General features: G+C 45.1%; 1 protein-coding gene across 1 annotated transcript in view; it reads right to left on the bottom strand.

The window, feature by feature from the left end:
• Nucleotides 1-8,311: 8,311 nt before the first annotated feature.
• The window catches only part of bmpr1ba (bone morphogenetic protein receptor, type IBa), a 156,331-nt gene continuing 148,423 nt past the window's right edge, over nt 8,312-16,219 (bottom strand). The window contains exons 8-12 of the mRNA XM_038986969.1: nt 12,879-13,071; nt 10,998-11,295; nt 9,959-10,134; nt 9,618-9,748; nt 8,312-9,151 (exon numbers count right to left, since the gene is read on the bottom strand). Coding sequence (XP_038842897.1) covers nt 9,026-9,151; nt 9,618-9,748; nt 9,959-10,134; nt 10,998-11,295; nt 12,879-13,071 — 924 coding nt within the window. The 3' untranslated portion in view covers nt 8,312-9,025. The remainder of the gene's footprint in view (nt 9,152-9,617; nt 9,749-9,958; nt 10,135-10,997; nt 11,296-12,878; nt 13,072-16,219) is intronic.

Below are 16,219 nucleotides of genomic sequence, written 5' to 3'. Positions count from 1 at the left end.
TCCTCCTCGGACGAGGAGGAGAGGCGAGAAGGATCAGACCAATACGCGGAGTGGTTTGTGTCCATGATTATTTAATGAAAATAGAATGAACACTTAACATACAAAACAATAAACGTGACAAACCGCAAACAGTCCCGTGTGGTAACGAATACAGACACGCGATACAACCACCCACAAAACACACGTGAAACCCCGGCTGCCTTAGTATGATTCTCAATCAGGGACAAACGATCTACAGCTGCCTCTGATTGAGAATCATACCAGGCCGAACACAAAAACCCCAACATAGAAAAACACACATAGACAACCCACCCCAACTCACGCCCTGACCAACTAAATAAATAAAAGAAAAAGGAACAATAGGTCAGGAACGTGACAACACCTTAGCCAAATACATTTAAACTCAGTTTTTCACAATTCCTGACATTTAATCCTAGTAAAAATTCCTTGTCTTAGGTCAGTAAGGATCACCACTTTATTTTAAGAATGTGAAATGTCAGAATAATAATAGAGAGAATGATTTATTTCAGCTTTTATTTCTTTCATCACATTCCCAGTGGATCAGAAGTCTACATACACTCAATTAGTATTTGGTAGCATTGCCTTTAAATTGTTTAACTTGGGTCAAACGTTTCGGGTAGCCTTCCACAAGCTTCCCACAATAAGTTATGTGGATTTTGGCCCATTCCTCCTGACAGAGCTGGTGTAACTGCGTCAGGTTTGTAGGCCTCCTTGCTCGCACACATTTTTTCAGTTCTGCCCACACATTTTCTATAGGATTGAGGTCAGGGCTTTGTGATGGCCACGCCAAAACCTTGACTTTGTTGTCCTTAAGCCATTTTGCCACAACTTCGGAAGAATGCTTGTGAAGTGCACCAGTCCCTCCTGCAGCAAAGCACCCCCACAACATGATGCTGCCACCCCCGTGCTTCACGGTTGGGATGGTGTTCTTCGGCTTGCAAGCCTCCCCCTTTATCCTCCAAACATAACGATGGTCATTATGGCCAAACAGTTCTATTTTTGTTTCATCAGACCAGAGGACATTTCTCCAAAAACTACAATCTTTGTCCCCATGTGCAGTTGCAAACCGTAGTCTGGCTTTATATGGTGGTTTTGGAGCGGTGGCTTCTTCCTTGCTGAGCGGCCTTTCAGGTTATGTTGATACAGGACTCGTTTTACTGTGGATATAGATACTTCTGTACCTGTTTCCTCCAGCATCTTCACAAGGTCCTTCGCTGTTGTTCTGGGATGGATTTGCACTTTTCGCACCAAAGTACGTTCATCTCTAGGAGACAGAACGCGTCTCCTTCCTGAGCGGTGTGACGGCTGCATGGTCCCATGGTGTTTTTACTTGCGTACTATTGTTTGTACAGATGAACGTGGTACCTTCAGGCGTTTGGAAATTGCTCCCAAGGATGAACCAGACTTGTGGAGGGCTACAATCTTTTTTCTGAGGTCTTGGCTGATTTCTTTGATTTTCCCATGATTTCAAGCAGAGGCACTGAGTTTGAAGGTAGGCCTTGAAATACATCCACAGGTACACCTCCAATTGACTCAAATTATGTCAATTAGCCTATCAGAAGCTTCTAAAGCCATGACATAATTTTCTGGAATTTTACAAGCTGTTTAAAGGCACAGTCAACTTAGTGTATGTAAACTTCTGACCTACTGGAATTGTGATACAGTGAATTATAAGTGAAATAATCTGTCTGTAAACAATTGTTGGAAAAATTTGTTGTGTCATGCACAAAGTAGATGTCCTAACCGACTTTCCAAAGTTATAGTTTGTTAACAAGACATTTGTGGAGTGTTTGAAAAACAAGTTTTAATGACTCCAACCTAAGTGTATGTAAACTTCCGACTTTATTTGGGGTCTACCGCCCTGACCCATGTGATCTTCCGCTGCAATTGACTCAGGTGCTTGACCCGTCTCAAAGGAGACACTTTCTCTTACAGGTGCACAGGGCAACTCAGTGTTCACGTCCGTTTGCTTTGTATGAGTCTCTGTGTCTTCGACTGAGCTTTCAGTCCTGACAGTGTCCAGTTCCCGTTCCACTGAGACATTAACATCCCTTGGAGCCCACAGTCTCACAATGTCCCCCACCCTTCTCTTGAAGGGTAACCTAGGCAACATTGGTTGCTTTTACCTTGGAGAACCCTGTTTTCTTGAGGGGTAGTATGTCTGACTAGGCACAAATGAGTCAGTGCTCAACTCAGTCTCTTGTCTCGTGCCAGTAACCTCATGCTTTGAAACAAACCCAAGTAAGGTTTGAGCCTGTTGTAGTGTACCGCAGCATGATAAGGTCAATTACACTATATTTCTTCATACAGCACCTCTGACAGTTTCTTTTCAATTTTGAAAGGACACTTGAATTTCTGTCTCAGTTTGGGTGATCCCCTGTGGTAGTCTCTAAGCCACACATATTAATTTTCCTCATACCTCTGGGGTGTCACCTTTAGATCAATGTATTGCTTTTGTTTACATGTGGCTTTTATGTGATTTCTCATTACAGCTTCCCTTACAGTGCTTAAATACCCTTGCACCTTTTGCACATACTGAGACACATAATGTTTCCATAACCACATTAACTGGTAATGTCATTTCAGTACTGAAAAGCACCATGTATGGTGTGAACCCCGTGAATATATATATATTTTTTATTTAACTAGGCAAGTCAGTTAAGAACAAATTCTTATTTGACAATGACGGCCTACCCCGACCAAACACTCCCCTAACCCGGACGACACTGGGCCAATTGTGTGCCGCCCTATGGGACTCCCAATAACCGCCAATTGTGATACAGACCGGGATCAAACCAGGGTCTGTAGTGACACCTCTAGCACTGAGATGCAGTGCCTTAGACAGCTGCGGCACTCAGGAGCCCAAAAGATTGAACACTACTCCTGTATGCCGTCATCACATATGGGAGTATCTCATCCTAATTTATTTGATTGTCATCAACAAAAAATGGCATCATATTGATCAGAGTTCTGTTCATTCTTTCCACTAAACCATTTGATTGTGGGTGGTATGGAGAGGTTTGGGTATTGTTCATTTGTAAAAGATTGCACATCTCTCTAAATGTCACCCCTGGTCGCTATGGATAGAGAGAGGAACGCCTAGCTTCAACACAAATTCCTCTACCAGTTTCATGCCCACTATTACTGCTTCCTGATTGGGCATAGCATATGCCTCTGACCACCTAGTAAAGTAATCTGACACTACCACTACCATAATTACCTCGTCCCGTCTCTGTAAATGGACCCATTAAGTCTACAGCTATCCTCTCAAAAGGGCTGCCTGTGACAGAACTTGTCATGGCTGCTCTGGGGGCTGGACCCTGTAACTTATACGCAGCACACGCCACACAGCCCTTACACCACTGCTTTATGGCTCTCTGCCAACCTGGCCAATAAAATTTTGCTCTGATTTTATTGGTGAGTTTTTCAACTCCTAAATGGCCTCTTGTTCTATCATTGTGGATAAAGGTAAGTACCTCATGAACGAGCTCATCTGGTAGAACCCCTCTCCAGATGGTGTCATCTGTCTCATTATTTTGACTCTCAAGGAATAACACCCCATTCTTCACATGTAATGCACAGTAATGCAGATGGTGTGTCACTTGTTTGAAAGGCCTGAACTTTGGCTCTGATTGCAACTCCACAGGGAGCTCTGCTTTACACTCTTTTTTTCCATGTCTTTAATTGGGAGACCATTGGGTGTCTATCCTGTGCTTCCAAAAGGAAAGCTGCATTTTTGAGTACTGCCTGGCTCGTTTGAGCTCCAACTGCAGGCTCAATAGTGACATCCTGAGGCTTGTTTACGATGGCTTTCAGATTGACAGTGGCCTCCTGTGAGACGGCTGTGTCCACATTCTCTGTGTGACACACCATCTGCATTACTGTGCAGTCTCTCTGGCCTCAACGACAATATCATAGTCAAACTGATCCAGTTTCTCTAGCCATCTAGTCAACTGTCCCTCATGTTGTTTGAAGTTACTCAGCCACCTCAGTGAGCTGTGATTATTTCCCAGTAGAAATGTCCTCTCCAGCAAAAAGTGTCTGAAATGTTTAAGAAACACTACCACATCAAGAAGCTCCTTCATGGTAGTTGAATACTTCCTCTCCTGTTTTGACAGTGCCTGATTGGCTGTCTACCCGTGTGTTTCTGGGAGAGTACTGCCCCTATGCCTGTGCGACATGCATCAGTATCCATTATGAAATCTAGATGTGGGTCCGGGAAAGCAAGTGTGGGGGATGTGGTAAGTTTTGAATTTAATTAATTAAAGGCCACATGACACGCTGCGTTCCACTTAAACATTTCTCCCAATCTGTACATAGGCTCCGCCATAACTTCAAAATCTGGTATGAACCCACGTGTGACGCCAGGCCTAGATAAGCTTCTTGCTCTGTCAGTAATTTGGGGCTAGGCCATGACCTGTCTGTCTCTGTTTTCATCGAGTCAGTAGACACTCCCTCAGCCGAGATGATGTGTCCCAGGTAGCTCACCTGCGACCTGAACAAATGGAACTTAGATGGCTTCAACTTAAGTCCCGCCTGCTCCAATCTGCTGAAAACCTCGTCTAAACACATGTTCTTGGAATGTATGACCAAATACTATGATGTCATCTAAATACACCAAACATGTTGTTCACTGTAAATCAGACAAAACCAGGTCCATGAGACGCTGGAAGATGCTTGGAGAAGACCCTGGAAACGCTCTGCTGCTTTGGTATGTCTCCCTCTGATGTGGCTGCTTCGCTGCCAAATACTGCACCTCGGTCTGCAATTGTGCCACGCTCTCACACAATGACTCGAACATCTGGAGGCAGAGTAACCTTGCTTGTCCCACACGTTCACTGGTTGTTGATTAATGTTCCCGGGTTGTTCGACTTCTCCCTCCATTTTCCCACGCAGCTAATCAGCTAAAGTTAGCCAAGCCCGCGAGTTGCTGTTAGTTAGTTGACGTGCTGATCCCACCTCTGTCACCAATTTGTAACGAACCTGTAAGGCCCCCGAAACTCACACATAGTTTGTTGACTAGTGTAAACAGTCTAGGACACTGATTTCCCACGAAATAATCAAGTAATGTTTTATTTGGATGAACAGACAGTGCTCCCCAGCACTGACCTGCAGCACAAAAACGCCTTCCCAAAAACTGTCCCTCAGCATGCCTCCCGCATCATTACATACAGCAACTAATTTGCATAACATTGTGTGATAGGCTGAGAGACTTTCTAATGTGTAAAATATTACAATATGTTCAGAGCCATATTCCCGTAACGCTTAGTGGATCTAAAGTCTAATGCTGTCGACCTAGTTAAATAAAGGTTAAATAAAACAAATACAAAATGAAAGTGTTGTGGTTGCAGGTTCACCTGCCTCATCTAAAGCCTCTTCCTTTGGGGTGCTGCTATAGGCCGCCAAGTACATCCATTATCTGGATAATATGTGTGCAATGCTTGATAATGTGTGTGGTGTTAAAAGAGATGTCTATTTCCTGGGTGAACTGAATAGAGATTGGCTTTCATCAAGCTGTCCTCTCAAGAGGAACCTGCTCACTGTAACTAGTGCCTGTTATTAAAAATACTTACCAGGGTGTTTACAAACAGTACAGGAACTATATCATCCACGTGTATTGATTATATTTTTACCAATGCTGCAGAACTCTAAAGCTGTATCCATACCCATTGTATGTACTGACCATATCTAGAAAAGACAAAGTTCCAAAAGCTGGGACCAAAATAGTGTATAAGAGATCATACAAAATATTTTGTACTGATATTTGTTATTCTGATGTGTGTAATGAGGAGCATCCAGACACTGCACTTGATGCATTTATGTAATTGTTTCTTCCTGTTATGTATATCTGGCTATTAAACAGTCTGATGGCCTTGAGATAGATGTTTTTCAGTCTCTCGGTCACAGCTTTGATGCACCTGTACTGACCTCATCTTCTGGATGATAGCGGGTGAACAGGCCGTAGCCTGGTGTGTGTTTGATGCCCATGAATATATTTTTGGCCTTCCTGTGACATCGGGTGCTGTATGTGTCCTGGAGGGCAGGCAGTGCCCCCGGTGATGCGTTGGGAAGATCGGACCACCATCTGCAGTGCTCTGCGTATCACCAGGCAGTGATTACAGCCCAACAGGATGCTCTCAATTGTGCATCTGTAAAAGTTTGTGAGGGTCTTAGGGACCAAGCCAAATTTCTTCAGCCTTCTTCACCATACTGTTTGTATGGGTGGAGCATTTCAGATTGTCAGTGAGGAACATGAAGACCTAAGGAAGGCTAAAAGTATTTGTGTTTTGTGTTTTAAGATATACTTAAGTATCAAAAGTAAAACTATAAATAATTTCAAATTCCTTATATTAAGCAAACCAGACGATCCAATTTGGGAAAGTTGTATTCCTGCTCGTAATGCTGGTGAGTTAGCACCACTCAGTTATCCTAAAGTTATTTATGGCTGTATGTAATAACACCAAAAACGTTGTGTGTTATTATAAGAAATAACACACAAAAAAACAAAATACTGCGAAGCTAGAAGCAGAGCTGTCATGTCTGTCGGCGCCATCTTGCTGTAAAGTTAGTGTGGGTGAGGTGGAAAAATGATTGTTGTCCATCAATAATGAGAAACCACTTGGTATTGACAACGTAGATGGAAAGTTTGGATGAAAATGTTTGTCCTCAGAACTTGAGGGAAGCCAAAGTCATTCCGCTACACAAGATTGGTAAAGCACCCTTTACTGGTTCTAACAACCGACCAATCGGCTTGCTGCAGACTCTTAGCAAACTTCTGAAAAGAATAGTGTTTGACCAGATACAATGCATGTGTCCATGTATGCTATTGATTCAACCCTGTGTCAGCAACCACAGCTAGTGAAATCACTTCAATCCTACACAAAGTGTTGCATGTCAGTTTTTTAATGGGTGGCTAGTGATAAACTAGTCCTGAACATCTCTAAAACTAAGAGCATTGTATTTGGTACAAATCATTCCCTAAGTTCTAGACCTCAGCTGAATCTGATCATGAATAGTGTGGCTGTTAAGCATGTTGAAGAGACTAAATTACTTGACGTTACCTTGTATTGTAAACTGTCATGGTCAAAACATATAGATTCAATGGTTGTAAAGATGGGGAGAGATCTATCCGTGAAAAAGAGATGCTCTGCTTTTTTGACACCACACTCCACAAAGCAAGTCCTGCAGGCTCTAGTTTTGTCTTATCTTGATTATTTCACAGTCATGTGGTCAGTTGGCCCAGAACAGAGCGGCACGTCTTGCTCTTCACTGTAATCAGAGGCCTTATATCAATACTATGCAGCCAGTCTCTCTTGGTTAAGAGTTGAGGAGACTGACCGCATCGCTTCTTGTTTTTAAAAGAAACAGTGTTGAAAATTCCAAATTGTTTTCATAATCAACTTACACACAGCACTGACACACACACTTATCCCACCAGACATGCCACCAGGGGTCTTTTCAGTCCCCAAATCCAGAACAAATTCAAGAAAACTTACAGTATTATATAGAGCCATAATTGGATGGAATTCCCTTACATCTCAGACTGGTTAAGTGTCCCATGTAGCTTCGCTAGTAGAGCATGGCGCTTGCAATGCCAGGGTTGTGGGTTTGATTCCCACAAGGGACCAGCATGAAACAAGTACGAACATGTATGCACTCACTACTATAGGACGCTCTGGATAAGAGTGTCTGCTAAATAAAAAATGTGAACAGCAAACCTGGTTTCAGAAAGCAACACAGCGTCATATTTGACCTGGATATTTTGTGTGTATTTACTGATATGTGTGACGTTTTACATTGATTAGTTCTGTTCTTGTTTATAAATGTTCTGTATTATTTCATGTTGCATGTGAACCCCAGGAAGAGTAACTATCGCAACAGCAAATGGGGATCCAAATAAAATAAACCCCAAAAAATACCAAGGTTATATATTTGCTGTTTTCATATTTCTGCCGTTTTCATATACATCGGTTGTTTTTAATGGTCTGAGGTCAAACGGTGTCAACGTTCTGACTTAAGGGAGAACTGTCCCTTTAACTAACCATGTCACTAAAGTACCTGTGTGATGTGCATGGGGTCCCTGGTAAGGTCAAATCAGATGATAAATACCAAAGACATCATCACCTAAATGTTTTATTGCAGATACAATTTGAATTAGAACTGATATCATTTGAATATCTTTATTTGTGGTGTACATAAAAATGAAGCTACTTTTACAAATGAGGCCCCAGTGAATCAGTACTTGACACTTTATAATGTACTCATGGTGAAGAAACCCCCCCCCCCCCCTTTACTCCAGACACACCATGGTTTACCTTGGTAAACTACTGGACAACAACAGGGGTGTATTCACTAGGAACCAAACAGAAGCCAACTGGCTAAAATGGGGAGGGACTAACCTAAAATTGTCCAATAAGAAATGCTTGTTTTTGTTGCAAAACTTTTGTTGTGCAAAATGTTTTTCTACGGTTTGCACTAATAAATACACCCAACAATCTAAATCGACACTTGATTATGGCTTCAGATTGTCAGCTGATTCCTCCTGCTGTCATCCTGTGATGCGCCTGAAGGGGTCACCCTCCACCCTCCTCATGCAGTTTCCCACCTCCCTCTTCGTCTGGCCACCACTGGCCCGTCATCCAAAACTAGAGCAGCTTTCACAGAAAGCACAAAGAAAACCCACTTGGCTTGTGTCCTCTTTGTCCAAGCCAACCAAACGTGATAGTAGCAGGTCCCTTTAAAAAGGTAATACCTTCCCCAAGTCTTCAGTATCTAAACAAGTAGTTCATCACGACAGTTCAAGGGGTTCCAGGGGTTACGGGCGGTTCTCTCCTTCTCTCTGAGTGACCGTGGCCCGGGGTGAGGCTACCTTGTGGTGCACTGCTGGCTTCTGGTCCTCCTGACCCCCCATGCAGCAGAAGACTGTGGGTAGAGCGGAGCAGAGCACTGGCTGTCGGTCCGTGGTGACGTGTTTCCCCCACGCCTGGAGTGTCCCTCCCCGCCATCACAGTTTAATATCCTGAGACTCGGACATCTTGGCCAGGGTCTTCTTGACGCGCAGTGCCGTGAGGCGAGAGGCCGGGTTGTGGGCCCAACACTCCGTCATCAACTTGCCCATCTGCCTAAGGCACTGTAGGGGGCACAACAAAACACAATCAGCTCTAGAGTTTGGATTAACCAACGTGTGTGTGTGTGTGTGTGTGTGTGTGTGTGTGTGTGTGTGTGTGTGTGTGTACTACACATTCTCTACTGTGCATGGTTGGTGTGTGTGTATGTACATGCTTATGTGACTGTGTGTGTGTGTGTGTCTGTGTCTGTGTCTGTGTGTCTGTGTATGTGTGTCTGTGTATGTGTGTCTGTGTGTGTGTGTACTACACATTCTCTACTGTGCATGGTTGGTGTGTGTGTATGTACATGCTTATGTGACTGTGTGTGTGTCTGTGTATGTGAATGTGTGTGTGTCTGTGTATGTGTCTGTGTGTGTGTGTGTGTGTCGTGTATGTGTGTGTCTGTGTCTGTGTGTGTGTGTGTGTGTGTGTGTGTGTGTGTGTGTGTGTGTGTGTGTGTGTGTGTGTGTGTGTGTGTGACTGGCTTACCTCGTCGCTAGTCCATCGGTTGGGGAAGGAAGGTCGTAACCTCTTGATGCAGACCACCTCTCTCATGTCCTCATACGAGGGGTCAGAGGGCACCAGGTCATGGTACGGTAGCTGGTACTCCTCTACAATACCTGGAACACATAAATACCACAATGCGGATTTGATCGAATTTCACCCAAAGGCAGTGTGTTTGCTGAAAGAGTACCTCCTAAGACAGTTTCCCCTAGGTACAGATCTAGGATCAGCTTTCCCTCCCCCAATCCTAACCTCAACCATAATTGGGAAAAATGCTAAACTGACCCGGGATCAGCATCTAGGGTGAAACTACTCGGTTACAGTACCTCCTGAGACGCAGCGCCTTGCGATCTCCCAGAGGATGAGGCCGAAGCTGTACATGTCGGCCATGATGTAGGACTGGAAGTGGTTCCTGTTGAGGCTCTCATCCAGGACCTCTGGGGGCATGTAGCGCTTGGTGCCCACCCTGGTGTTAGGAGGGATGTCCACCTCGTTGGTGTCACTGGGATGGTAGAAAGGAGAGGTAGGGATGGAGGGAGGGAGGGAGACCATGTTCGATTAGATGAGAGAGATAGTGATGGATGGATAGAAAAAAAGAGGGAGAAATACAGACGGAGAGAACAGAGGGAGAGTTGTTAGATGAGATGAGAGATAGTGATGGAGGGAGAGAAGAACAGAGGAAGAGAGATAGTGATGGAGGGAGAGAAGAACATAGGGAGATGTTAGATGAGATCAGACATAGTGATGGAGAGAAGAACAGTGAGAGAGATGTTAGATGAGAGATAGTGATGGAGAGAAGAACAGAGGGAGAGATGTTAGATTAGATGAGAGATAGTGATGGAGGGAGAGAAGAACAGAGGGAGAGATGTTAGATTAGATGAGAGATAGTGATGGAGGGAGAGAAGAACAGAGGGAGATGTTAGATGAGATGAGAGATAGTGATGGAGGGAGAGAAGAACAGAGGGAGAGATGTTAGATTAGATGAGAGATAGTGATGGAGGGAGAGAAGAACAGAGGGAGATGTTAGATGAGATGAGAGATAGTGATGGAGGGAGAGAAGAACAGAGGGAGAGATGTTAGATTATATGAGAGATAATGATGGAGGGAGAGAAGAACAGAGGAAGAGAGATAGTGATGGAGGGAGAGAAGAACAGAGGGGGACCATGTTATATTAGATTTTTTTGTTTGTTTAGTTTTTAATTAAATTTTCCTATTTGTATTTCCATTAACCTTTTCATCTTATTGTTGTCTATTGTGACACTATGATACTCTCATGCAAATAGTTTGGTTGAATCGAATGAATCAATCAATTATGAGGGACAATCGATCGACATGCACGCACACACTAACACTCTCCCTTCCTACCTGATGAATTTGACGGCCAGGCCCAGGTCAGCGATGCAGCAGGCTCCATTCTTCTTCACCAGGATGTTCTTGCTCTTCAGGTCTCTGTGGGCGATGGCCGGCTTGCCCTGGGTGCCAAAGATCTCTGTGTGGAGGTGACAGAGGCCTGACACTGAGGAGTAGGCCAGCCGCAGCATGGCCTTGGTGTCCAGCGTGGTGGACTTGAGGTAGTCGTACAGAGAGCCACCCTCATGGTAGTCTGTGATCAGGTAGAGCTGGGTCCACGAGCCTGTTCCCTTGATGTCAGCCGCTATGAAGCCTGATGGACACAGGGGAAGTAGAGAGATATGGAACTGTGGAACATTATAGCACTATTATAGCATTACAGTATATGCACAGAGAATTCGGGAAAGTATTCAGACCCCTTCCCTTTTTACACATTTTGTTACGTTACAAACCAATTTTAAAATGGATTAAATAAAAAATGTTCATCAATCGAAATTGAGCTCAGGTGCATCCTGTTTCCATTGATCATCCTTGAGATGTTTCTACAACTTGATTGGAGTCTACTGTACCTGTGGTAAATTCAATTGATTGGACATGAATTGGAAAGGCCCACACCTGTCTATATAAGGTCCTACAGTTGCCAGTGCACGTCAGAGCAAAAACCAAGACATGAGGTCGAAGGAATAGACCGTAGAGCTCCGAGACAGGATTGTGTTGAGGCACATATCTGGGGAAGGGTACCAAAAAATGACTGCAGCATTGAAGATCCTCAAGAACACTGTGGCCTCCATCATTCTTAAATGGAAGAAGTTTGAAACCACCAAGCCTCTTCCTAGAGCTGGCTGCCAGGCAAAACTGAGCAATCGTGGGAGAAGGGCCTTGGTCAGGGAGGTGACCAAGAACCCAATGGTCACTCTGACAGAGCTCCAGAGTTCCTCTGTGGATATGGGAGAACCTTCAAGAAGGACACCCATCTCTGCAGCACTCTACCAATTAGTCCTTTATGGTAGAGTGGCCAGACGGAAGCCACTCCTCAGTAAAAGGCACATGACAGCCCGCTTGGAGATTGCCAAAAGGCACCTAAAGGACTCTCAGACCATGAGAAACAATATTCTTCGGTCTGATGAAATCAAGATTGAACTCTTTGGCCTGAATGCCAAGCATTATGTCTGGAGGAAACCTGGCACCATCCCTACGGTGAAGCATGGTGGTGGCAGCATCATGCTGTGGGGATGTTTTTCAGCAGCAGGGACTGGGAGACTAGTCAGTATCGAGGGAAAAATGAATGGAGCAAAGTACAGAGAGATCCTTGATGAAAACCTGCTCCAGAGCAATCAGGACCTCGGACTGGGGCGAAGGTTCAACTTCCAACAGGACAACGAACCTAAGCACACAGTCAAGACAATGTAGGAGTGGCTTCGGGACAAGTCTCTGAAGGTCCTTGAGTGGCCCAGCCAGAGCCCAGATTTGAACCTGATCTAACATCTCTGGAGAGACCTGAAAATAGCTGTGTCGCAACGCTCCCCATCCAACCTGACAGAGTTTGAGAGAATCTGCAGAGAAGAATGGAAGAAACTCCCCAAATACAGGTGTGCCAAGCTTGTAGTGTCCTACCCAAGAAGACTATGCTGTAATCGCTGCCAAAGGTGCTTCAACAAAGTACTGAGTAAAGGGTCTGAATACTTACATAAATGTGATATTTCAGTTTTTTTATATACCTTTGCAAAAAAAAAAATGTTTTTGCTTTGTCATTATGGGGTATTGTGTGTATATTGCAACAACAAAAAAATTCACAATTATTTAATTTTATAATAAGGCTGTATGTGGAAAAAGTCAAGGGGTCTGAATACTTTCCGAATGCACTGTGTATCTCATACAGCCACTCTCTCTCCTTACACAGTATGTTCTCGTGTCTCATGAGGACAGTCTGGTAAATCTCAGTCTCTCTGAACCAGCTGGCCTCTTCGGTGGTGAAGAAGACTTTGACGGCCACCCTCTCTCCTCTCCACTTGCCCATCCACACCTCTCCGTAGCGGCCCTTTCCAATCTGCTTAACCATCTGAATCTGCTTGGCTATGGTGCGCTGCACCTGGGAGGAGGAGAGGGGAGGAGGGCGATGTCAGACAAGGTTCCTTCACATTGGTGGTAGATGAGGGGAGTTTCCCCTTACTGTGTGATAGATGAGGGGAGTTTCCCCCTACTGTGTGGTAGATGAGGGGAGTTTCCCCCTACTGTGTGATAGATGAGGGGAGTTTCCCCCTACTGTGTGATAGATGAGGGGAGTTTCCCCCTACTGTGTGATAGATGAGGGGAGTTTCCCCCTACTGTGTGGTAGATGAGGAGAGTTTCCTCCTACTGTGTTATAGATGAGGGGAGTTTCCCCCTACTGTGTGGTAGATGAGGGGAGTTTCCCCCTACTGTGTGATAGATGAGGGGAGTTTCCCTCTACTGTGTTATAGATGAGGGGAGTTTCCCCCTACTGTGTTATAGATGAGGGGAGTTTCCCCCTACTGTGTGGTAGATGAGGGGAGTTTCCCCCTACTGTGTGGTAGATGAGGAGAGTTTCCCCCTACTGTGTTATAGATGAGGGGAGTTTCCCCCTACTGTGTTATAGATGAGGGGCGTTTCCCCCTACTGTGTGGTAGATGAGGGGAGTTTCCCCCTACTGTGTGATAGATGAGGGGAGTTTCCCTCTACTGTGTTATAGATGAGGGGAGTTTCCCCCTACTGTGTTATAGATGAGGGGAGTTTCCCCCTACTGTGTGGTAGATGAGGGGAGTTTCCCCCTACTGTGTGATAGATGAGGGGAGTTTCCCCCTACTGTGTGGTAGATGAGGGGAGTTTCCCCCTACTGTGTGATAGATGAGGGGAGTTTCCCCCTACTGTGTGGTAGATGAGGGGAGTTTCCCCCTACTGTGTGATAGATGAGGGGAGTTTCCCCCTACTGTGTGGTAGATGAGGGGAGTTTCCCCCTACTGTGTGGTCGAGGAGGGGAGTTTCTCCCTACTGTGTGGTAGATGAGGGGAGTTTCCCCCTACTGTGTGATAGATGAGGGGAGTTTCCCCCTACTGTGTGGTAGATGAGGGGAGTTCCCTACTGTGTTATAGATGAGGGGAGTGTCCCCCTACTGTGTGGTAGATGAGGAGAGTTTCCCCCTACTGTGTTATAGATGAGGGGAGTTTCCCCCTACTGTGTGATAGATGAGGGGAGTTTCCCTCTACTGTGTGATAGATGAGGGGAGTTTCCCCCTACTGTGTTATAGATGAGGGGAGTTTCCCCCTACTGTGTGATAGATGAGGGGAGTTTCCCTCTACTGTGTGGTAGATGAGGAGAGTTTCCCCCTACTGTGTTATAGATGAGGGGAGTTTCCCCCTACTGTGTGGTAGATGAGGGGAGTTTCCCCCTACTGTGTGGTAGATGAGGAGAGTTTCCCCCTACTGTCTTATAGATGAGGGGAGTTTCCCCCTACTGTGTGGTATATGAGGGGAGTTTCCCTCTACTGTGTGATAGATGAGGGGAGTTTCCCCCTACTGTGTGGTAGATGAGGGGAGTTTCCCTCTACTGTGTGGTAGATGAGGAGAGTTTCCCCCTACTGTGTTATAGATGAGGGGAGTTTCCCCCTACTGTGTTATAGATGAGGGGAGTTTCCCCCTACTGTGTGGTAGATGAGGGGAGTTTCCCCCTACTGTGTGATAGATGAGGGGAGTTTCCCTCTACTGTGTTATAGATGAGGGGAGTTTCCCCCTACTGTGTTATAGATGAGGGGAGTTTCCCCCTACTGTGTGATAGATGAGGGGAGTTTCCCCCTACTGTGTGGTAGATGAGGGGAGTTTCCCCCTACTGTGTGGTCGATGAGGGGAGTTTCTCCCTACTGTGTGGTAGATGAGGGGAGTTTCCCCCTACTGTGTGATAGATGAGGGGAGTTTCCCCCTACTGTGTGGTAGATGAGGGGAGTTTCCCCCTACTGTGTTATAGATGAGGGGAGTGTCCCCCTACTGTGTGGTAGATGAGGAGAGTTTCCCCCTACTGTGTTATAGATGAGGGGAGTTTCCCCCTACTGTGTGGTAGATGAGGGGAGTTCCCCCCTACTGTGTGGTAGATGAGGAGAGTTTCCCCCTACTGTGTTATAGATGAGGGGAGTTTCCCCCTACTGTGTGGTAGATGAGGGGAGTTTCCCTCTACTGTGTGATAGATGAGGGGAGTTTCCCCCTACTGTGTGGTAGATGAGGGGAGTTTCCCCCTACTGTGTTATAGATGAGGGGAGTTTCCCCCTACTGTGTGGTAGATGAGGGGAGTTTCCCCCTACTGTGTGGTAGATGAGGGGAGTTTCCCCCTACTGTGTTATAGATGAGGGGAGTTTCCCCCTACTGTGTGGTAGATGAGGGGAGTTTCCCCCTACTGTGTGGTAGATGAGGGGAGTTTCCCCCTACTGTGTGATAGATGAGGGGAGTTTCCCCCTACTGTGTGGTAGATGAGGGGAGTTTCCCCCTACTGTGTAAAGTGCTAAGAACCCTGGAAAAGCTCCATATAAATCCAATCAATTATTATTTATAAATCCAATCAATTCTGTGGAGAAGGAAAATACTGAAAACAAACTGAATCGCCATTAATAAAGTATTAATAATACATTTAAAATCAGTTTAAAAAGGTTTAAACAAGTGGAAATAACTTGGAAGGAAAAATTATTTGATTAAAGGGTAAGTGGTTGATTGTTTGAACGAATGAGAGAGCATATGCATGAGTATACAAACAGTGTTAGGCTCTCTCTGGCCCAACATGCACAGTGTTACATGCTGACCAGACCGGACAAGTCGCGTGCGCGAGTGTCGCAAAATAAATTTAGAAATCCATGTTATTCAATTATTGTGCGCACGCCAACGAGCGTCTGCGATGCCAAGGGCTAAAATAGAACTCATTTCTATTCCTGACGCAGATTGCGCTGAAAGTCCTGCCTCTCCCATCTCCTCATTGGTTTATAGAAGCAGGTACCCATGTGCCATCTCCTCATTGGTTATACCCAAGTAGGTGACAAAGATGAACTAGGTCGGTGGCGGTAATGCAGTAATTTATGAAAGTTGCCAATGTTAATATAAAGTCAAGAGAAGAAAAAGCCTGGAAGGAGGAGAGATGAGTAGAAACGATTCGGTTGACAGTTTTATGTGTGGATTAATTGGTGGAGTAGAGGACCTTGTGCATTTCAGGTAAAATAACAACTCAATGTTTATATCCCAGGACAA

The sequence above is a fragment of the Salvelinus namaycush genome, chromosome 1 (assembly GCF_016432855.1).
Source record: "Salvelinus namaycush isolate Seneca chromosome 1, SaNama_1.0, whole genome shotgun sequence".
NCBI classification, from domain to species: domain Eukaryota; kingdom Metazoa; phylum Chordata; class Actinopteri; order Salmoniformes; family Salmonidae; genus Salvelinus; species Salvelinus namaycush.
This window is presented reverse-complemented; position numbering and strand designations above follow the sequence as displayed.